We start from the raw sequence: 23,150 nt of genomic DNA, 5'->3' as shown, positions 1-23,150 counted from the left end.
AAATATATATTCATTTAAATAAAAATGAATACAATACAAATAAGCAGAATTTAAACCTAAAATAGACACAGCTCACCCTGTCAAATGTATATATTTAAAGCCTGGAACTATGAGATGAATCAAGGCTATAAACATTTGATGAACAGTGCAGGACAAGACAGGACATCCCATAAACTACTACAAATGATTCCTTTCCAGTGACTTTCAACTACCAGACACTATGCGGCCTGACTTGTAATGATTTTCCTTTTTTTTCCTCTACAACACAGCATCTCAGAAAGAGAACTCACTGTTTCATAGTGGTAAATGTAAATGAGTTCCAGTGGCAGCAGTAACCAACTAGCTGACATGGCTTTGTGTGTGCAGTTAACAGTTCCAGTCAGAAATGTCGCCTTTGCATCGTAGGATTGTGGGTAGTCTAGTGCTTCTCAGTGACATCACTGATAACAAAGTTTTTCTTATACGAAGTTTGATGTCATAAAGATTTATGGCTTCTACAGTAGAATATACCATTGTTTCATAATCTCATAGCTCATGGTAAGTCTGTCTTGGATGGTTTACAACATAATGGCAAATAGTCGACATAATCATCCAGAGTATGAGCGAGATTTTCATTTCAGGAATCTCACTGTGGAGCTCTATTCAAAAGAGGAAACAACATGACATAAAGTTGTACTACTTACTCTGTAGAACTGCATTATGTTTTCTTTAGTCAATGTCTTCAGGTAGGCCACTTCAATGTTATCTGTAATACAAACCATTAACATCAGTACTATAGTGCTCGAACCCCAAGAAGAGCATTTCATGGAGGGGCGGGCCTGCACAAATGTACATTTTAACCCTGATAATGTTGTGTTCAAGGGCTTTAAAGACAGAGTGAATGTTCAAAGTTCTTATAATTGGATATTAACACAACTGAAAGCACAGAAAGTTAAAAAGAAACTGTCATGCCAGAGTGTTCAATTGCTGATATCTGAGATTGAGCTACCAAATATAAATACCAAATGACATATTTAATAAGCATCTTTTTGCACAGAATGTCACCAACAATAACTGAATCAAGCAAAGAGAAACAATTAACTAACAGCAGCTGTGTAGCACAGTTAGCCTGTGGAGCAGCCTGCGTGTAAGTACTGACTAATGGTGTGTGTTGTATGTTAGTCTATGCCCTTGGCGTTGAGCGTGTTAGCTGCTCACTCTCCTGACTCCCGTCCTCCACTAACGCTGCTAGTATCAGTAATCACCACCACTCCCTTGGCAGCCTTTCAGTGTTGCCATCACTCTCTCTGGGCTTTAGGCAGATTACCAGTGAATCAGGCCCATTACAATCCATTATGGCACTCAGGAGAGTGCTGCAAAAGAGAGGTGTGCTACAGCTGCAGATTATTTCAGGCTTTAATCGATCCCAATTTGTGCAGCTCTAAGCAACATCCTGCTCACCTCTGGGACTGAACGAAATATTGATAACTCTCAAGAAGTCCTATTTGACTTTAACACAAGCTGTTTATAATAGCTGGCAGTTCAGAAAGAGTTCTGGAATATATCTCGATATACTTAAAAAGGTACATTTGGCCTTTGAAACCTACGCATAATTAGGAGTTAGCAGTGAGGTGAAGAGGACAGTTTGGAGGCCTCACCTCTGTCAAAATTATACTGCTGAGAGATGATCTCTCCCCAGTACTTGGCACACTCAGCCGACAGCTTCTTGGGCTTGTCCAGGCGGCGGATGGCAAGTGCCTGGATGTGTTTCTGGAAGGCTTCCTCGTTCATCTCCTCCACAGCCTTCTCCATGGTGCAGAGGAAAGCCTCCACTCGGCTTTCGAGGTAGTGAGGCGCCTTCTCCGACTGGATGATGAAGCGCAGGCCTTGCACTCCGTTAGCCCGCCGGGGCCCACTGAACACAATGTAGCCTGGGGGTTAGTGAGAGAGGAAGACGTGTGACGGTTCATGACACAGGACAGACAGGGAACCTTACCTTTACAATAATAAACTCATTCACTTCATATTTTTAAGTGGTTTCAAAAACATCTTTCTTCTTCTACTCTGCAATTAATCTTAAGTCAGGCAATATTATTACAGAACTACTTCCAAGGAAATGTGCTTCAGAGACTCAGTAACTTCATTCCACAAGTTATTACACATCATCTTGGCTGACAGTGCCTTAGAAACATCCCTTTCTGGTCTTTATAGAGTAGAATCTAATTACTACATACACATTAAAGCTGCATAACACCCCTTAACAATTGGCCAAATCCCAGGATAAAATACCACTTGGTAGCAAAACATAAATACAACTACTGGAGTTTAGTCTTAATATAGAGAATATTGAAAACAGTGTTGGAAGACAGTCCACACAATGTGTTCGACATCCTCTGTGTTTAGTTGGCTCACCCAGCTGTTCTTTGGTTCTCAGTGTGTTGAAGCATGGCTCAGAAATTATCTGACAGAACAGCTCCAGCAGCATGTTGTCGTGGGTGGTCTGCATGTCTGTCTGATAGTAGATCTCAATGCCACAGTTGTTGTGTACCTCGTTCCTCTGCTGGTAAACATACCAGCCACCTGAGAGGGACAGAAAAATGTTTGTATGATTTACAGTACATAAAAACAAACAAAGTAAATATTTTCCCTTGGATGTGCAAGCAGAGAGAAAAGGCGGAGCTCCTGACCTGGGCCTGGAAAAATATTAAAGACTAAAAGCAATAACATAACTGAAGAAGCCGACATGCATTTTGAATATGGAACAAGTAATGCAAGCCTGAATGATAACATAAGCATTTACATTTATTGTCGGTGTGTGTGCAGATTTAATTTGGATTACAAAGCCTGTAAAAGCAGAATGGTTCTGTCAAATATGACAGGTCTGTACTGTGATATGATGGCAAAGACCAGCTGAGGTAGTTTTGCGTCTCATATTATAGAAAGAGGTCTTGCAGCAATGGAAAGCAGAAAATTCATTCATTTTTTGAACCTTAAAGCATGTAAACTAAAAAAAAAAATTCTAGTGGACACCTTGAATAAAAGCATGAACCTGAAAAGTATAATCTGTTTATTTACCGAAAATCCATGACTTCTGATGCATAAACATGGAAGTGAATTTCCCAGACCTTGCTATACACCTTTATATAATTCACTTTCAATGATGAAACCTGGATGCGCAATCTGGTGTTTCAAAAACATCAACGCTGCCTAAAGTACAGGCTGCTGAAAAACTGGTCAATGATTGTTATTCCTGAGCACATTGCTTAAGGCATAGATATACAATGAAACAGGAAAGTTCACACAGAGGACAGCGGTGACACTCTCCAGAAAGGCGGAGACATCCCGCTGGATGCCAACATTGTGAATTTTTGCCGAGTGGTTCCAATTTGGTCTCCTCTTGCCTTTCGTCTGTGCTTTAAATTCTCTTTGGCGCAGAACATCGAGAGGAGCCATCCATTGTAGCAGACGGAAAACTGGATCCTGTTAAGCTCAGCTTCAGTTTGTTTGAGTCCATTGTGATCGAGCTCCCTTTGAGTGGAGGACGGGTTGTGGCTGGGTAATGCAGGCACCTTTATGTACATGCTGACGGGGCTCTTTGGCCCCACGCTCAGGAGTGTCATGTCCACAATCCTCAACATCTCACCTGGCATTAATCTCAGCACACCAGAAGTTTTATTCAAGTTTAAATAAAAAGAAACTTTTTTTAGGCAGATAAGCTCCTTGATTAATCACAGTCCTAATGAGAAGTGTGGACATTTTTTAGGTTTGGATTTCATTGTGTATTTTGTTCCGTCCCAGCGCTTTAAACCTCAGGCTGACAGTGTGGCATTAGCTTTCAGTCAACTCAGAACAACCATGACAGATTAAATACCGCAGACTTAGAGATGGAAATGTTTTTCTACTTACACAATGGCTGATTGCACATTTTATGTCTTTACATACCCAATTAATCATTTTTGCCCATATGAATGACACGTAAACCAGTTTTTCAGATTTTACAGAAAACAACCTCAGCTATAGATTTAGTCGTTTTTCAGTGTTACTTCTTGTATTAAAGAGCTTGTCAATCAATCAATGAGAGTAATAGCAGGCAATGAAAATAGTCTATAATTCTGATTGCATCTGGATATCATGGTGCCTTTAACAAAGAAGAATGAGTAACTGGACAGATTTATGTGAAGTATCCGCTCTAAAGCTTTCAGATATGAGAATAATAACGTGTTTCTTGGATGGCCTGTCAGCCAGTTAGTCACGCTGCAAGCAAAAATTGTGTTTACATCCTTTACGTTCTCCTGCAGCACTCCTGTTCTATGTCTGACTGACAGTCTGGAGCCAGGCCTGGAAAATCCTCAGTGAGACACAGGATGTCTCCAGGTGACCATGTGCAGCTCTGGTTTTCCTCTCAACATCATTCGACCCCGCTAATGTAATCAAAAAGGCAGCGCAGGTGCTTTGCTTGCCGTGTGTGCGTTCGTCTGTGAGCTGAGTAGAAGGTGTGTACATATTTTGCCCAGTGACGTCCATTTCCACTGAGTGACTATTATGTTCCTCAGTGGGAGATGATGCTGAATTTTAATTAGGTCCAAACAAACGCAACACAGCGTCACTGATGACGAGGGCAAGAGTGCTGGGAATGGACTCTCCTGCATGGTCACTGTGGAGACAGCATGACTGGCAGATGATGATTAAGAGTGCTTAACTGCAGTGCGTGTGTGCATGTGTGTGTGTGTGTGTGCACATGTGTGTGTGCGTGTCTCTGTGCAGGTCCTACCATCTGGAACCTGAACCTCTCTGTAGCGAATCAGTTGGCTCGGGAGGAGGGGCTTTGTGTGAGCGTGCTCGATGAGCGTGTCCTCCAACATTTGTATCATGCCAAGAGCAGACTAGAGAGATAACAGACAGACAACATTTGAGTCTACAAAAACAGAATTTATAAAGAGAATTCTACTCTCAGAAAAAGACTAGATACTTCTGACATTTTGCTCCCTGCAGGAAATTCTAATTCACTTATTTATTTTCTGTTATCCACACTTTCCTTCAACCTGGCTCCTATTCCAGTTAGTAATTTTCTCTGTACATTACCCAGAATTGCTTTTGACATTCCCCACCATGCTGCATTAGCTGCTGGTTCAACACCTGCAGAATTAAGTTATCTTGACAATGGACCTTTTTCCACCCTCAAGGTGGATTGCAAATTGATGCTACACTCGAGTAGGCATTGCTGTCTCAACCTTAACCTATAAATTGCAGTCAGCCTAGCTTCAGATGCCATATTCAATGTGTATTTCCCCCCCTTCATTAACTTGTCACTCAGATAGTTTTGCAGACCCCACAGTGTACACTTTTCAGTATTATTATAATTATTTTTTTTTTTTAAATAAGCTGAAAATAGTTCTGTGGGTTATCCTAAAAAGAAAAAAGTCTCAGTAGCAGATTTATCACAGAACCTAAGATAAAACCAAAACCACCAGGGCTTAAATTTGGGAAATCTTGTTTTTTTTTTTCCTCATTTTGATTAATGAGACTTTAAAATCACTGAGTGGTAAAAAAAAATATCAACCATCCAACTTCACTGCAGTTTGTAGACTCAGCAGTTTCACAGCCATAGGGTGTTATAAATCCATTTGGAATGTGTTCATGTGTGTGGGGTTAGTACACAGGAAGACTGCTTACAAGGGATTCAAAGGGATATGGGTCAGACTCTGACACTGACTTCAATTTGACATCCGAAAAAGTGGGATTTCTGGAGTATAATGTTTCATTAATCAAATAAGAGGGAAAGGAACCATATGGTAATAGCTTTCGCTATCTTGTTACAAAATGAAAAAGTTACATTACCAATGGCTTTTTTTTTTAAAATCAATGTTTTAGTCAAAACACCACTGAAAACAGTAGAAACTTAACTTCTTTTCTTGCCCCCGGACAGGGGCAAGAAAAGACTAGGAGTGTTATGTAACGCTCCAAAAAATTCCTGTTTGGAATATTCCACAGGTAAAAGGATTCATTGGAAACTTTGGCTGCAAATTTTAAGCAATTTCTCAAATCGATAGGCAGCTGTCTGGACAACGAGTATCGAAATCAGAGCAGGCTACATTAGGAGTTAAATGAACAGATAAAGTAAGGCAAAAGGCTCAGTGGACCACAAGCAAGGATGCAGTTAGGTTTATTACTACATGGGCTCAGCATAACTTCATACAGCTGTTGTTGGTAGATGCAGGTTGTTTGCAAATTGCATTTTGTTTTCAGAAGTTTAACACAGAATCAAAACTTCTTTTCTTCTTTTTTAAGAATCAAGGTTGTCCAAGACTTTTCTACCAAACTACTTGGTCAGTTCTTGCAGAGCAAGACTGCAGCTCCATGATGGCAAAATGGATCATTGCTCCCGCTAGTGACGCCTATTCTCTCTCCACCAGACTGTGACGCTGTAATCATTACATGGTGTATGGCAGCTGCTGTGACAGCTCAGACAGCATATAAAGAGTGACTTTATCGCAGGATCTCATAAAAGCTTTTCGACAATAATCCTCTGTGATACCATCGGAGTGACAGATAATGGCTGGAGGTGACTCAAAAGTTGTCTGAGAATAAAAAGGTGAAATATTCACTGAGAAAGAGGCATCAACATATTTGACAAAACTTAGAGAAAGTTCAAGTGATAGCTGCACTATTGTGGGTACAGCTAACCAAGTTCGAACTCCCTCAGCTGGCAATAAAAATAGTGTGACAAACCTCTTTGGTGATGTTGCCATGAAGAAGGACCTCAATATGTAACCGTGACAACAGCTGAGGTATGAAGGCCTTGAGGCGTGGGAGAGTTACATCTGGAATACAGATCACAGACAACAGCAATCAATCACAGAGCAATTTCCCCAGCTGCTATCAGGAGTGAATCAGTTAACTGCAGCAGAATAACTGCTGTTTCATCGTTCAGTATTCCTGTCACGAACAAGACAACAGTGGTCGTACGGTAGACATTCGTGCAAGCCTGGTAAAACACACTTACACATTCAGTTACACACGCATAAGAATTAAGTCTGTCTCGATGGGCCAGCCAATCTAAATTCAAGCAACGTCTGACCCAGATTCAAGCATAAGCTACTACAGGGATACACACAAAATTTATTTGAGTGATTGTTTGTCCGCAGCAACACCAACACCTACACACACACACGGAAAGAAGAGGCTGAAAGTGTCTCATAGACTGCAGACAGGGGACAGCAGGAGGGTAAGGGCACTGATAAGGGAGCAAGCAGTGGTAATTGGAGGCCCTAGTGACTGGGCTGCAGGCTTCGACCCTGCAGGTTAATTGAGTCTCATGTGAATCAGAGGATTGTCTGTGTAAGCCCCGTGGTAAAAAAAGAAATAACAATCTGCCCTTCAGGTTCAAGACTGGCACTGCAGCAGGGAAAGACTGCAGCTAGGGAGGCATCTGCTTGAGGACAGCCTCAGCATTCAAATGAGGATTTAAAGAGGAAAACACAAGAGCAGAAGAGACCTTAAGTGAGAAAGAGTAGCCCCTTGTTGACTGTAAGCCAAACTCCTTAAAACTTTAACCCAGAAACTTGCGCCTATGAAACTGCGGAATAGTGACATTTCTTACCAGCAGTATGTTTTGTAACTAGCTACATCTCCCAAGCTTGACAATGCATTTACTCTATAGTTCAGTGAGCTCAGTTTGGCTCACAGTAGAAAGAGGCTACCAAGCACAAGGGCAGGGACTCTAGAAGCAACTAAAGAGAGTGAGTGATAAGGAGCAGCGTCTCACCATCCAGCGCCTCTCTGAGCTCATCTTTGGTCCAGGCAACCTCAGTCATTAGCAGACGGAGGTAGTACATGGCGTGCTGGTGAGGCTGCTCAGCTCTGAAGTTATTCAAAGACCTCATGTACTGCAGGGAGAGAGAAGGCAAAGTCAGTTCAACTTCAACACTTGAACTGTTTTTAAAAAAGTAGTACTGTATGTCAAAACTACTGTAGAGCAAAAAAATGTGTGTAACTTTACTGCTCTTATGTAGGTGAGGTGATATCAGGGGAGTTAAAGGGTTGAAGTTTTGCTGCACAAAGTGCATCATGTCATTCATTCGATAGATCGTGACTCATAACTTTGTGCAGATGATGGAATTGCAGTCAGAGCTTACCGCCTCTTTGATGATGTCAAAGCGCTTCTCATCTATCTCAAAGGTGGCCATCTTCTCGATGATCTTCTTCAGCAGGATGTGCTGTTTGTCATTGTAACCTTTAACAGACAGCTGCAGAAGACAGTGACAGAGCACAGGTGGCACATCATCAACAAACAGAAAGATCACACCGTAGTTTCATTTGTTGATTTGAAGGTTCTGACCTTTTTATTTATAATATGTGACTCAGTGCTGTAATTACTGGCTGACCAAATGCTTGTCAAGTAGAGGCCATCCCTCCCACGCTTAGGATGAGTCATCGTCACGACAACAAATGTCACAAAATATGTAACAGCACCACTATATTTGCCTAAAATGTTGATGAATAAAAAGGGGGAGGAATAGAAAAGATTCCCATTGACCAAAAGGTTAAAAAGGGAAACAAAGACTGATCTATAACAGGAATAATCACTTAAACATCTCTTGCTGTCTAAACATTTCACTTTGTTCTCTCATGGCGTCAGAGCAGACCTAAGTTGTTGATGATATGGTTTTCCGATGCAAATGAGCATTTTAAAAATGGAAAAGAACAGTAAAGGTTATATAAATCCTCCACTTTGCAATGTCATCCACTCCTTATGGCCCTTCATGATTCAGCAAAACCTCCAGCTACATGGCTACACTCTCACACTCATCCCATTCCGCCCCAAGTGCTGTCACCAGGTCCCTGCGGTGACACGTGTTAAAAGTAATCTCCCCTAACATCATTAACCTTGACAAACACCCAGCCAGCCACACCTATACAGCTGACTCAGATCAATTTCATACAGGCCATCACGCAGCTACATGGACAGTGTGTTGAGTGACTGTCTCTAAGGGCACACAGTCATGATTTCACTGGTGAGAGAAAGCTAATGAATGCAGGTTAGTAGGTCATGTGATAGAGGGTGCAGAGTGTTAGAGCAGGTGAGAAAAAGCCTGAAAGGACAGTGAAGAAGACCACCACCACAAACCAGTTTCATTCAGATATAGGTTGGGTTAAATCTTTGAGACAGACACACGGTTGAGAAAAGTGCTATATTAATAAACTGGGGAAACAAAGATGAGTTGCTCCTTCCCATTTTCATCAAATAGACTTATTTGTTTATTAGAGTCAGCAGAAATGGGACTAAATGTTAGAATTTGCATCCATTGACTTTATTCTTCTTGTCCTATGCTTTTTGATATAAGAACTTTATGAGACAGAGACAATGAAGCCAGAGAACAGCAGCCAGACCAGCTAAATTTTGCAACATAGTCCATTATTCTCCTCTCTCCTCCACACACACACTGCTTTAAAATGTTAACATGCAACTATTTTGGTCCCACATGCGCTTGAAAATCTGTTAAGTGCAACTAACCGATTGGTCGCATCAGTGTGGCTGATATTCAGCAGGTGAATTTATTGTGTAGAACACATTTTATCTAATAAACACACTTTCCATAAATTATGTCATTATAGCAATTTGGTTTTTTGTTTTTTTTATAACAACCCAAATAATATCTGAGGTTGATTTATTCAGTATCAGCACTTTGTAACTTTATCTTAACAATCAAGATTAGCACACTTTCTGGTTGTACATGCTGTTATTTAAATTAATAAAAATGTTTATCTGCACCTTATTCCTTTTTACAATCATTTACATAATCAGTTAAAATGTATTGTTAGATGCATTATCTGCTGGTGCAATGTAAGCACACCACTGCAACCAATATATAACATTAGTCAGAAGCCCTTTTATCAAAAATTAATTTTGGAAGTGAATCTGTGATATCAGTTCAGTTCATTGTACACTCAAAGTCTGCACAGAGTTATACATTTGTCTGCTGTACAAACATGAGGGCCTAAAATGAAAACTTATATATTTGACTGATTTACTCAAAAAATTCTTACCAAGGTTTAATTTTGAGATTTTAAGGCATAACAAAAAAACAAAATGGAAAATCTGAACACGTTTCCTCTTCTCTGATGAAATCTAACAAAAAGATTCTTTGAGGGGAATGTACTGTCTTAAGTGACGCATTAAGTTAGTGTCTACAGAAGCAAGCAGAGATTTCTTATAATCCTTCAGGTTGGACAAACAGGGCACACAGCACATCACTTAATCAAATGGAGCGTAGAAAACCAAGCCATTTCCACACTCTGCCAAAGCCTCAAAAAGGACCCTTCAGTGGCACCCCCACTTCCCTTCAGACTTCAAACGGCTTACTTACGAGGATGGCATTCATCCCCGCGGCTATGCCATACACCAGCCCGGCCAGGCGGGCTGCATATGTATACTCTCTTAAATCATCCTTCAGTAACCTGAGAAACAAGTAGGTCATGTTGCAGTGGAGGGGGTCTGCATATAGGTAGCGACTAATGGAAGAAATGGGGAAAAAAAAAGAAAAAAATACATGTTTGTTGGGAATGAGGGGTAGTCAAACGAAAAAAAAAAAACAAAAAAAAACACAATACAAGTTTGAGAAGACTGATAAGAAGAGTATGTATATGCAGCCTCATGACCAGCTTTTAGGCAGCTTTATTCTCGTGCCATCACCTTCTTCACCTGATGTGAAGTACAGGTGTGCATTTAACACTAATACGGAGTGGAATGACGAAGAATCGATGTGCCTGGCAACATGAGAAGATAAGCACATTAGGTAGTGTTTTCGCGGTAGCTGGGTGAGTATAGAGGGAAAAGGGACTGATGAAGAATGAAGAGGAAGATGCAGGTAGAACAGAGCCTATACCAGCCAGGTCTGGGTCGGAAGTTTTTTTTGCCAAAAATTCCCTTTTTTTAACCTGCGAGGGTGGGGATAAAGTGAAATGGTCAACTCCTCTGACAGTGCAAACTTTCCAATCTGCCCATACAGATGGCTTAAAATTACCTGTCAACCCAGGCCTGGCTGAGCCACAGTAGCCACATCTGAGGATGATAAAAGGTCTGGGATGTAAAAGTTTGGGATGCAGCATGAGGGCGATGGGGAGTGAATACTTACATACATCCCATAGACGGTATTTTGGAGATCATAGTTCAACCCAGCTAGCTCGGCTGCATATGCATACTCGTTGAGGGAGTCCTTGAGGAGCTCCAGGTATAAATATGCCATGTTACAATGCAATGGGTCCACATAAGCAAACGGGCTGTAGAGAAAATGGCAGTCATCAAACACAGAATAGAAACAGAGCGTAGAGATATGGGTCTCTACATCATAGGAGCTGAAAGGACTACCAGTATCATACTGTGCATGATTATAGACACTAAATAACAATTCATTCTAGTTACTAGAGCTGTAACAACTGAGATATTCACCACAAACACTCCAATACAGGACGTTTGGTTTGCTATCTGAGATGTTAGTTTACTACAACCTTCTAAAACAGTTGAATCATAGTCCCACCTAGAATGATCTGTGTGTGTTGAAGTTGTTGACTAAATCAACTGTCCCAGTCTGTCACAGCTTATATAGTCATATCTTCTGTGTGTCATACACTGGAAAAAACAAGCAGGTGCTCGTTTTTTTTCCCCCCCTTCTTTGAATCATTTTGATCTGTTTGCAACTGTGAACGTATTCCTAAGAAAATCCTGTGTTGGAGTCTGCACCAAACAAACGTGTTCTTACAACTTGAGAACAATGTGTATGATTTGTAGACCAGGGAGTCTATTCAGCACTACAGTGCTTGGCAGAACTGCATTTGTATCAAGTTTTGATGACTTGTTCAGCCCTGTAAATGCCTTATAAAAAGATCAAATGTTCAGCTTCTGGTAGATGTAGAAATATAGTGTTATCTAAGAGGCCATAGTCTTGAGATTTGCTTTTCTCCTACATTCCTATTCCAGCCTTCATCTGAGAGGTGAGAGAGGTCTATTCTGATCTGATCTGGTCTGATTTGATGTGCTGCTGGCGTTGTAAAGTTAAGCTGCTGTTCATGAAAAATTAATTTCCTTAAGCTCCTTTTATTGATTTACTGAGTGGGATCATGTGTCTAAAGAACCAGTGGTTCAGAGCTAGTTACACACCTGAAGAACTCAAAGTTCAGGCATGCCTTGGGCAGGAAAAACTTGTCATCCTGCTTGAACCACACCTTGCTCATAGCAGTGTCCTGGAAGAAATGAACACACAGGCAGCTTTTATTGTCATTTCATTAGAAGTCAGTTCTGTACAAAGATAGTCATTTGCAGTCCCTTGAAATGCCAACAGAGGCACACTTCAGCTACACACCACAAGCAGATAATGTACAACATAAATTAAACGACTTTCCTTTGATATCAGATTAGCACATGTTCTTTTACCAGTAAGACAGAAAAGGCACAGAGGCTTTTATTCAGTCTTTCCTTCAGAGAACAGAACATGTGCACTTTTGTTAATGGCGCAGTGCCTCTGATCGTAACACACTGGTAACAACAGTACTAAATGCTTTATGTCTCAGTCACAATACCTTATCATATGAAAGCATAACAGAAGTTTTCGACGATATGCATGGAGGGATTGTCCAGTGCAGTTGGAAAATGAAGAGTGACAATACTTTGATGATAGAGCTGCACAGCAAAAACACTTACCTTGATTGAAGTGGGGACTGAAGGAGAGTCTTTCTCAAGAGGGTAGATCTCAAAGTTGGTTGGGATGAACTCATTTTTCATTGGTAATTTGAACTTGCCATTCACGTCTGCACTGGCCCATTTCTGAAACACAGGAGTACAGTGAGCACGCGGTGCCTTTTAAAAAATGTAGCCAGTAATCTTACGGTCATCACAAAGCAGAAAAAAAGGACTCCTGATGTGTTGAATATGATTTGACTGGATCACTGTGACTGCAATGATTCACCTCAATTGTCGCGTCACTGATGGCCTCCTGTTTGTACTGCGTGCCGTACCACTCTTCTGTCTTGTCGGTTTGCCCTTCAAATGACTTTGACACCACTGCAACTCTGGAGCACAAAAAAAATTGACCGTCTCATCACATGGATACCAAAACTTCTGTCAGAACTGATTAGGTACTCGGAGTCTGTAACCACAGGACAAGATGAAACGTGAGAGCTTTTCTATTAGCTTTGGAGCACATTTGATGCAGTGGAGATCCATCAACATGTCTGCCTTCTGATCAGTGAGCCATGTTTCGAATTCCTATACATGGCAAGTCTGCTGCATTCTGAGTGCAATTCACTGGTGCCTTAACATTTATTCAGTCACAGTGTCGGGTAGGTTCCTGTTTGTTAAAAAAAACAACAACTAGAAGTCAGTGTAAGAACAATATGTATGACTTAAGTTTCTAGGCCTTCAATGGTGCAAACCCACTTGTTATAACTTCACTTACAGCCTCTGGACTGAGACTAATACGTAAGGAATCAATTGTGAATTTAAAGTAACTTTGGCAAATCCCCAAGGTTAAATAGCCACTTCAGTAAAGGAAGAGACTGGCATGCAGACTGCCGAGGTCGGCCAATGAGGGCATGCAATCTCATCTTTGGTAAGCATTAAGGGATGGACCAGTTACAAGTGTGCACTTTGCTTGACACAAGAGCATCCCATAAAATGAGTGAGTGTTAAAGATACACTATGCAAGACTTCAAAGGTGGGCTGAAACAGAGAAGATTGTGCTATTCCCCCTCAGAAGTCAGACATTTCTCACATAGGAGATTATGAATTGCATATAAACAGTCAAACAGAAAACAGCCTCATTCTACTGACATTGCTGAACCTCTTCAACTTCACAAATGACATCAATTGAGCTATAAGGTTTACCAATATAATTTTTAGCTGACAACAGACAATATTTAGGCCCATAACTCTACTTTACCACAAAATAGTGTCTGACAGGCCAATATCGTTATACAACATGGGACATGTACAACAAGCTAGAAAACATTTCATATTGGCCAAATTGTTTATGCAAAAATCCTGTGAGACTACTAGCATTTCCAATGCAGACAGCAAAACTTTATAATGTATTCCTGAGCACACACATCCCTCTCCTGGTATTACAAACTGAACCTCTGAGGCTACAGAGATAATCAAATCTGTGAAGTTGTCTGGCATTTTTTTCCAAGGCACAAAATTGAATGTCATTGCATACAAATCAAAAGCAGACCAACAGCACTTTGTTGCAGCTGGTAGACAACAAAAAATGATTTATTATCTGAATCTATTTTCCATATCATCATCATCATCATCCTCCTTCTCCTCCTCCTCTTATTATCTATCTCACAGATGCCAGTTATACAGATGCAGCAAACTCCCTGAGGGATCTATTTGGTGTTGTGCGAATAACACAGGGTTTTTTGTTTTTTTTTCTTCAAAACAGGGTTTTAAAAGTTTTAAAACAAAAACCATCTTAATTCAGACAAGCCTGTTATCACCATTTCAGAAATAATCTTTGTCCGTACCAACACACCTGAAAACATATTCACATACCCTTGGTATGCTTGTGCCAGTGTAAACACAAAGCAAATTGTATACTCTGGTTGGTTGCATTTCTACAGAAAATGCTATGAATTATTTTTACTTAAGACATACACACTAAAAATAAAGTTTCTAAATATCTTCACCGTGGTAGTTTTACAAGAGGCCCCTTCTTAGTGACCTAAAATGCTGCTGACACGAGTACGGAAGGCCGAAACACATAGAACAAACTACTGCTTTAATACCTGCGTACATGCATAGACAGAGCCTACATGTATATACAGTAAGGCTCACTCACTCATCCATGCATCAGTAACACTCACACTGAAAAAAACAGTAGTACAATAGTGTAAATAATGTCACAATGATTCTCACTAATCACGTATTCACTGTCTAGCATTTTCTCTGTTATACTCAGGAATATGAATAGGTAAAAAGATTGTTAGTGCACATGCATGGATGACATCAGAGACTGACGTTCTCACACTGACCTGACATGTTCTGGTCTCAACTTATCCAGCACCATCTCGATTAGATCTGGCCTGAAGTCCTCCAAAAGGTACTCTGCTGCTAGAACCTCCTCAAGAGGGTAGTACTGAATGACACAGAGCAGGAAGCTGTTAGCATCGTTCTGAACATTTTTGGCAAAGGCCAAATAATCAAAATCTTGACTGCTACTCGAATGGACTGACATAGCATCAACAGTTTAAAATAAAAATCACAGCTTTAAAATTAATAAGAGAATGAGCATTATGAGGCATTGAGGCTGGCTCCGACACAATGAGCTGCACTGTGTCTCCCTGGAAACAACCTTTGCAGATGAAGGGGGGACCTACGTGTAGTAAACCGGCAACTTTAGAGGTGTAGCCACGGGGTCGCTCCTTGTCCTTGAACCTGAAGGCCACTTTGTTTAAATCCTACAGAGAGACAGAGACAGAGACAGAGACAGAGACAGAGACAGAGAGACAGAGACAGAGACAGAGACAGAGAGAGAGAGAGAGACAGAGAGAGACGAGGTGGATCCAATTAAAACATGGACATACATTTACAGTGAGACTCTAAAAATTTAAACTTTCCAAAATACAATTCATGCATTATTCTAATCCATTAGGGAAACTGTTTTCGGAAATTTTACACCGTAGCATAAAAATAAATACTCTCCAGCTTCATTGACTTGGCTACATTCAGCAGCCAAGATTGTGAAAATAATGTGCAGGTTTGAATCCATCAGTCTATTCGGTCAGGGTTGCTCTATTAGTTCATTCACTAACCAGGAATATGTAGGTCCCGTTTTCCCTGCCCCTCCGGCTGATAACACAACATTAATTACCTTGCACTCCTCAAACACCCACTCCTGCGGTCCCTCAGTGCGCAGTGTCTGGATGTACTGGAACATGTGGAAGATGATGTCCTCAACGTGCACTGCAGTGACACACATTTTCATTTAATTTCCTCACACATACACAAATCTGACCACCGCGGGGAGCAATCACATGCAAAGCACTTCAGCAGATGGTGAATGAACTCCAGTACATGTTCTACTTACGAAGGCCCTCCTCGGTCAGGTCCACATTGATGATGAAGAACATGAATCCTTTGGCTCCTTCCTTTTGCCCTCCAACAAGTGTGTTCACCCAGCCTTAAAAATAATAAACATTATACATATACTTACACTTAAAGATTGTTTTTCACTTTCTTGGGGCTTCACTTTATGTCCTACCTTTAGATTTTAGCTCAGATAACAAACTTCCAGGTCCCTCGTGACCAATCAGATGTCCCAGATAATGTCCTGGATTAGATTTGTAGTACTTCTGCAGGTCCGGGATGGGGAAAGTTACATACAGGTTCCTGATGTCTTTAATGGGCACCACTTTGTAGAATTGCTGTGCGAGAACAAAACAGACAAAATAAATTGTTGGTACTTTGTTAAATTATAAATAATTTAACAATTATATAAGAGTGTACTCTAAGGTGTGAGAAACACAGGTGAGATTAGTAACTGGCTCACCCTGAGGTGTTCTTCCTGGAATGGATGCTCAGGAAATTCTGGGATAGGCACATTCTTGTTCTCCACTTCTCCAAATAGCTTCACCACCATGGAGGTCAACTCATCTAATGATTCTGTACGTAAAGAGAAAAAAACGTTTTTAAATCTATTGCATAATCAGCTTAGACTCACTTTAAATGTTATTACACAACAAGTTGCTCATATGAGTACTAAGACAACTAATTGAACTTAAGTGTTTAAATCATAACAATAACTGTACCTCTGCACTCAACTAGTAAACCAACTAAACCAATCAACTTTAATCATTCATGAATATTTTTCAGGATGCACACTACTGTTCAATTCCCATGCCGTTTTTGACCAATAAATACAGAAGAAATCTCACTTTACCTTTAGCAGTAACTGAGAGTCACTTGAAATCAATAATCATGTAAGGATGTGCTTGTGAGCAGTTCTGTCAGAACTTATAAAATCCAAGGTTTATATACACAATAGACAATTCAGCTTAATTTAATAAGACCTTTACAAAGAAACACTGTATATAAGAGGGTTGACAAAAATATTCACTTAAATAACTTTAAAATATAAAATAAATATTGGTGGTACATGGCACCCTAACATCAATAAAATTGTAAGATGTTGGTGTTATTAATGTAAGGACCATAAAATGAAAGCACATCTCTCACAGACCCACCTGGATTTATTTTAACAAAAGTAATATTTGCTTCAATTTACTGGGAAATTGTAACTGTCCTTCAAACAAACACTCTTATAGTTGGAACTTTTCTTACCACAAAGGAAGCAGAGGTATGTCACAATGACATAGCATCACAAAAGGTTGAAATAAGTAAAAGATTTTTTTTTAGCAAAACTAAAGACAAACATGCCAAAGGAAAAAGGGGAGGTGGAGATCATACTGACTAACCTGTCAGAAAATCCCAAATGGAAATACAAAGAGGCTACTCTGTCTTGACAATTATACCAAGGTAAAGCATCACAAATGATTTGATCTGTTGACATAATATGTAATAACATGTACAAATAACTTGAAAAACAATGTTTTAGACTGTGTACACCGAGTCATACATGACTTGCATTGTTTGTTCCTGTTATCTTGAGAAATTGACAGTAAAAGAGTTTGACAAGTTGTGTAAGTGTTTTGAGACCACATTTGTGAGAGCTTAACTCTTACCTCTTCCTAACACACAGAGTCCCATGAGGTTGGAGGAGTAGTATGTAGAGTGAAACTGCAGGAGCTCCTGACGGATGTCAATCCCATCTTTCGACGGCCGGGTCTCAAGGGTCAGTTTGTTACCTTTAACAGAAATAAAACAAATAGTGAAGAACTGCTTTTTTTCTTTTCTCTTTTTAAAAATATATATAATTCTACAACTTCTCCATGAAAAGAGTACAAATTTCATGATTAATCTTTGCTTGTTTAAAATTAATCTTCACTATCCAAATGCAATTATCAGTGTGGTTTGTTTAGGAGCCAAAGGGCAAACCATCAGTATGGTCTTTTGAAACAGTAGTCAATCAGATATAAGGACAATCTGCCTGCTGCCATATTTAAATATAACTGCAGCCTACACTGAGCACTTTTGAGGTGTGTGAAGAGCCAGTTACTGAGGTTTGTTGAGACAGAATAACAAAGCATCAATCTTGAGAAGATTATGTTGGTCTGCTAAGAGGTCATGACTTTCAGGTCTGTCTGATCCTCTTCTATTCTTAACTGGAATAACAATTATACAATTCGAGACTGCCATCAGGTGGCTATTTTGAGCTCAGAGCTGTTCCAAGTCTATGTCACTCTGATCTGGGAATTCACAGGCACAGAGAACAAACTCCCTTAATGCTGTGAGATACTTTCCTTCATAACATGTAACATCAGTTGAATGAATGTTAATAGTTAGGAATCATTCAAATTGTCCAAAACTTCACAAATGATTACATCTTATCTATTGCTATAGAACATTATCCTTCGGTTTGAAAAATACAGATAAAGCAGGGAGCTTATGCTGCCTAATATCTCATAATATTCACCATGACGAAGTCACCATCACAGTCTGTAATTTTATAAATTACTGTTGTTTAAAATAGATGTCTTAAAACACTGTGCAATTTGACTCTAATATGCAAACAGGCCAACAGACTTAACCAAAATGAAAATGATCATATTGTCTCCCTTATACAAGGGTCTTCTGTTTGAATATCTAGTGGGTTATTATGCTTGTTATTCCAGTGGTGTTCAGTTATCTTCCACACCAAGAGAGACAGATGGAGGCAGAAAGTCAGAATGAATAACAGCATCAGTGGCATCTCTGGAGATTTTCTACCTGTTCCAAATTTACTGAAGGGGTGGTTCGGGTTGCCAGTGGCCTTCTCTAGCTGAAACAGCCTCCAGGCATCATTCATCAGGTTCTTCTCGTGCTCAGAATCCACAGCATTCACCTCCCGGTCCTTACAGCTCTCATCAAATAATGGGCACAGGAAGAATTGGGCAAACCTACAGAGATTCAAGGAACAACAGTATAGGTCACTATGCATAATAAAACTACCTATGGCAGTGTAATTTTCAATATTTTAAAGATTTTGCCCTTTCAGTTTTTAACCTGGGTTAAAAGCAGATTGTTTGTGTGCAGGACCATTTGTACACACAGAAAAGGAGCCATGGTGAAAACCATTTGCATATGTGCAAAGTGAGAGCAACTGCCATGCAAATGAGGAAATAAGAAGAAGAGACAAAATTTGACTGTTTTCAAAGCTATGCCCAAGGTCAGTCACTGAACCAGTAAAAAAAGTAAAAAATCCCTGTGTCACTGCAGCTGTTTTTTTAGACCAATAAAGTGTTATTGCCCAAATATCACACCCTGACGCTTTGTACTGAAATGTTTTTTTTTTTTTAATATGAGGGACAACAAAATGGTGGGTCGAGAAACATTCTAAGCTATTTGATTATAAACCGGCAAATGTGCTAATTTCTGAGAAAGCGAGATATAAATACACTGATTCTAATGATTACAGCAAGAGCATGGTTAAGTTAATAGGGCCAGCTAATGACACACATGATATACTCAGACATGCTGCTCTTCTACTTTCAAAGAGGCAACATCATCAATATTTCAACACACTCTGCACTGTCACTACAGTCCAGATGGCTTTCACAATTCACTGGCGCAGGGGAACAATTAGCCTATGACACATAAACAGGTGCTTGTTAGACTATCATTCATTTATAAGTAGGTAAACTCATCTCAGTAGGTTCTGACCCTGCCCGACTGGCCTCTCCAAACTAGCACATCTGACAAGTGAGCAGAGCCCCCTGCAATGAAGACGACATAAGTCTCACCCTGTGCTTGAGGGGGGTGGGAACTCTGCTGGTGGTTACAGAAAAGCATAATGACGCCGCATCTGGTAACCAAAGATGGACAGACAACGAGCTGGCAGCTCACTTGAATTAACACCTGGACTCCCAAGGGGAACACTGTATACGGATAACCAAACAACCACTTAAGAAAGAGATGAGATGCAGTATTTCTTCATTGAACAAAGATATATTGAGCCTATAACAAAGGCTCAAAGTTTCAACAGATGGGGTGTATTTAAGATTAAAATATCAGAGACTAGTTGAATGCATATGACTATGATGAATATGCCTGTTCAGTAATTAATGTCAGGCCAATTCATCCAAGTCATAAAAGAGTGCCAAAGTCAACATAAATTACTACAGCCAAGCACACCCAAAATACAAATGAGAAATACAGGAAAAACCAAAGATGTACCTCAGATATGAGACAAACTACATTTAGTACAGCACAAAATGAATCACATGAATAGGACAGTACCTATCTAGTGCTCCTTGCAAGTGCTCATGGGACACGTCAAAGTAATAATTGGTATGCTCTCCACTGGTGAAGGCATTGGAGCTGCCTGCGTGCTCACTGAGAAACTGGCTGTACTCATTCTCCTTGGGATACTTCTTTGTTCCTAGGAACAGCATGTGCTCACAAAAGTGTGCCAGGCCTGAGATGTTCCCCGGGTCCGATAATGATCCTGTGAATTTAAGAAAAATAGCCACAAAAAGTCAGTTGATCAAGCTGCAGCTAACAGATCAGTTCACAGATTCAACATCTGTACTTTTCAGTGTCTGCAAGATTGATTTGCTAGACTGGGGAGGAAAGCAAAAAGTGAAGAAAGAGGAAATAATCCCAGACAGTGGGATTTCACAGAATTTCATTGCTAACGTGTTAGTTAAAGCAATGGTTTTAATCAACATACAAAAACTATGTCTTAACAATAATATTCAAATAATTAAAAGCAAGCTTCTACAGTTCTACTAATTTCCCCTCATTTTCAGTGTCTCTGCAGCTCAGCCTCTTTCTGAGTCACTTCATGAATAAAATTTGATTGCCCTCACAAAACTTCATGTGTTTCATTATAACTTCCTCATCTACAGTGACTGTAATCTACTAATGCTTAATCAGAGAGAAGACTGAAAAAGGGGGAAGTCACAACAAGCCAGGTTGTAAAAAGTATTAACACTTCAATAATTTTTCAGTGCTTTTGTTTAAAACATTATAATCCAATCTAATAGTATTGAAAATACCAAAGCTATGAAAAATATTTCTACAAAAGGATTTTCTAAAATATATGTAGAAAAAATATGCAGGCTGTTAATCAAAGAGTTAAAACAATCAAACAAAAAACAAGTCTAATATCAATACTAATATTGTAGCAAAGTTTAAACTCCTGGTATTGATACAACTTTACCAGATTGATTGACAGCAATATCATGTTTTTGGGATTAAACAAGTATACTGCATGACAGAGAACCGTTTACCCTGAGAGCAGGATGAACCTGTTATTCAAGCAGAATTTTTCCTACATGTTTAACTATAATGTGGATAGCATACAAGGCACTGAATAGTTACATATTTTTTCCCCAACTGCTTTTCATAGTTGTGTAATAAGGGTGTGGGATACATGACTACCTGGCAAAACAATAGCAATGAAAGACTTGAAGACATTCACCTATGTGCACATCCAAAGCAGCTGAGGATTTGTCTGTTGTTGGGTCACTGATGAGCATTGCCTTCAAGCCATTGGTAAACTCCAGGCCCCTGTAAACCCGCTTGTCCTCAGGAGAGCGAATTATTTCACTAACCACCCTGTTCACAGCCGGATCAGTCATTCTGAGTGGCAAGGATGACACCAGCCTGCAGTAAACGGAATCAGATGAACAGTCACTTTAGTGCAGTTAGCAAATGAGACTGACCTGCTGGGTTCGGAGACTTTAGCACTGAGGGCAAATGCATGTTTTTTGTGGCAGGGCACAAGATGATTTGCGGATGAACAAGTGTGTATATCAAGACTAACAGCTGAAAGATTTCAAAAACAGTACATGAAACCGCTCTTTGCGGTCATGCATTGATTTAATGGATGCCACAATCAATTCACTCAGACTCTAAAGCAATTAAATGCACCTGGTAGTTAACGTCAGGATGACAGCTGCTGGTTTTTGGTTTGGTTTGATGTGACTACACCACATTCGGAATAATTAAATCGTTTTACCATTTCACTCTAAAAACAAAGTATGTTTTCAATGGAAGTATAACCAACAAACCTGTTTCAAACTTGGATAAAGAACTGGTACTGCTACTTTGCTGTGCCGGTTACGTCCCTCCTTCATGGAGCAAAGTACCAGTTAGCCCGCAAAATAATAATAATAATAACCATAAAGAAAACGCATTTTCGTGACTAACAGTTCACTGACAGGCAGATTACTAGAAACATAAATACAATTGCCGTGGTACAGCAGAGGTTGGCTAGCGGTTACTCGTTAGAGGACATGAAATAATCCCACGGACAGAAGGCAGAACAGCGTTAGCTTGCTAAATTAGCAACCAAAGCTACACAAACGAGAGCAGCCAAGTGGCAGTGTGTTTAATTCACTTTTAGCCTTTAACTGCTTAATTACTGTTGTAAAATGCTTTACAGTTTTCCAATTGAACAGAAGCTCCACACAAAAACCGTATTAGCCATCACCTTAAGTAGCAGCAAAGCTAACATTTTCGGTCTTGCTAGGGAGCTTAACTGAGATCAACAGACCGGCTTTAAGGGCCCGGCTTGTTAGCTAGCTAGCCTTCCGTATGGTTAGAAAATAACGCAATTCTTTTTAATAAAAATGATGAGATTTGACCAAAAACACGTACCTGAAATCTTGGTTAAGATAGAAACCGTTGCCTGCTGACTGGAGATATCTCGCAAACTGGGCCGTTCGGTTAATGCACTTAAACATACTTTGCACCCATGAAAAACAAACCTGCTTTTACAGCGCCATATTTGAATAGGCAAAAATAATGGAACCCAGATCGGGCCGTAATTCAACACAGTAGATTATCAATTCTGCAGTGAAGCCAGGCTGACACATGTAAACACAAAAATGGCTTTGAGCTAAACAAATAAAGTTAAAGTGGCTGGAACACGTCAAATTTTCCTCCATGTTTTCTGAAAATTGCGTTGTGTCATTCACTCTGCTATCGACTACGATGGCCTGAGTGTGAAACGTCAGGTGGTTTCAAGCTCTGACCTGCGCACTCAGCTGTGGATACATTAATCGTGAGAAAT

General features: G+C 40.0%; 1 protein-coding gene across 4 annotated transcripts in view; it reads right to left on the bottom strand.

Moving 5' to 3' along the window:
• ide (insulin-degrading enzyme) overlaps nt 1-22,890 on the bottom strand; it is a 28,521-nt gene extending 5,631 nt beyond the window's left edge. The window contains exons 1-23 of one of the 4 annotated variants that reach the window (XM_037123324.1): nt 22,736-22,868; nt 22,147-22,206; nt 21,555-21,739; nt 20,369-20,576; nt 18,860-19,029; nt 17,716-17,838; nt 16,524-16,636; nt 16,236-16,398; nt 16,062-16,154; nt 15,846-15,937; nt 15,352-15,432; nt 15,007-15,110; nt 12,942-13,044; nt 12,677-12,799; nt 12,137-12,219; nt 11,115-11,259; nt 8,115-8,225; nt 7,745-7,865; nt 6,709-6,800; nt 4,751-4,862; nt 2,392-2,559; nt 1,638-1,910; nt 684-745 (exon numbers count right to left, since the gene is read on the bottom strand). In XM_037123324.1, coding sequence (XP_036979219.1) covers nt 684-745; nt 1,638-1,910; nt 2,392-2,559; nt 4,751-4,862; nt 6,709-6,800; nt 7,745-7,865; nt 8,115-8,225; nt 11,115-11,259; nt 12,137-12,219; nt 12,677-12,799; nt 12,942-13,044; nt 15,007-15,110; nt 15,352-15,432; nt 15,846-15,937; nt 16,062-16,154; nt 16,236-16,398; nt 16,524-16,636; nt 17,716-17,838; nt 18,860-19,029; nt 20,369-20,576; nt 21,555-21,714 — 2,700 coding nt within the window. In that variant the 5' untranslated portion in view covers nt 21,715-21,739; nt 22,147-22,206; nt 22,736-22,868. Of the gene's footprint in view, nt 1-683; nt 746-1,637; nt 1,911-2,391; nt 2,560-4,750; nt 4,863-6,708; nt 6,801-7,744; nt 7,866-8,114; nt 8,226-10,346; nt 10,492-11,114; nt 11,260-12,136; nt 12,220-12,676; nt 12,800-12,941; nt 13,045-15,006; nt 15,111-15,351; nt 15,433-15,845; nt 15,938-16,061; nt 16,155-16,235; nt 16,399-16,523; nt 16,637-17,715; nt 17,839-18,859; nt 19,030-20,368; nt 20,577-21,554; nt 21,740-22,146; nt 22,207-22,735 lie in introns of those variants that run through there. The other 3 variants (XM_037123322.1, XM_037123323.1, XM_037123321.1) reach the window with 3 other exon arrangements.
• Between the last annotated feature and the right edge of the window lie 260 nt (nt 22,891-23,150).

The sequence above is a fragment of the Acanthopagrus latus genome, chromosome 15 (genome assembly GCF_904848185.1).
Source record: "Acanthopagrus latus isolate v.2019 chromosome 15, fAcaLat1.1, whole genome shotgun sequence".
NCBI lineage: Eukaryota > Metazoa > Chordata > Actinopteri > Spariformes > Sparidae > Acanthopagrus > Acanthopagrus latus.
Note: the sequence above shows the minus strand (reverse complement) of the source record. Positions and strands in the feature narration are given on the sequence as shown.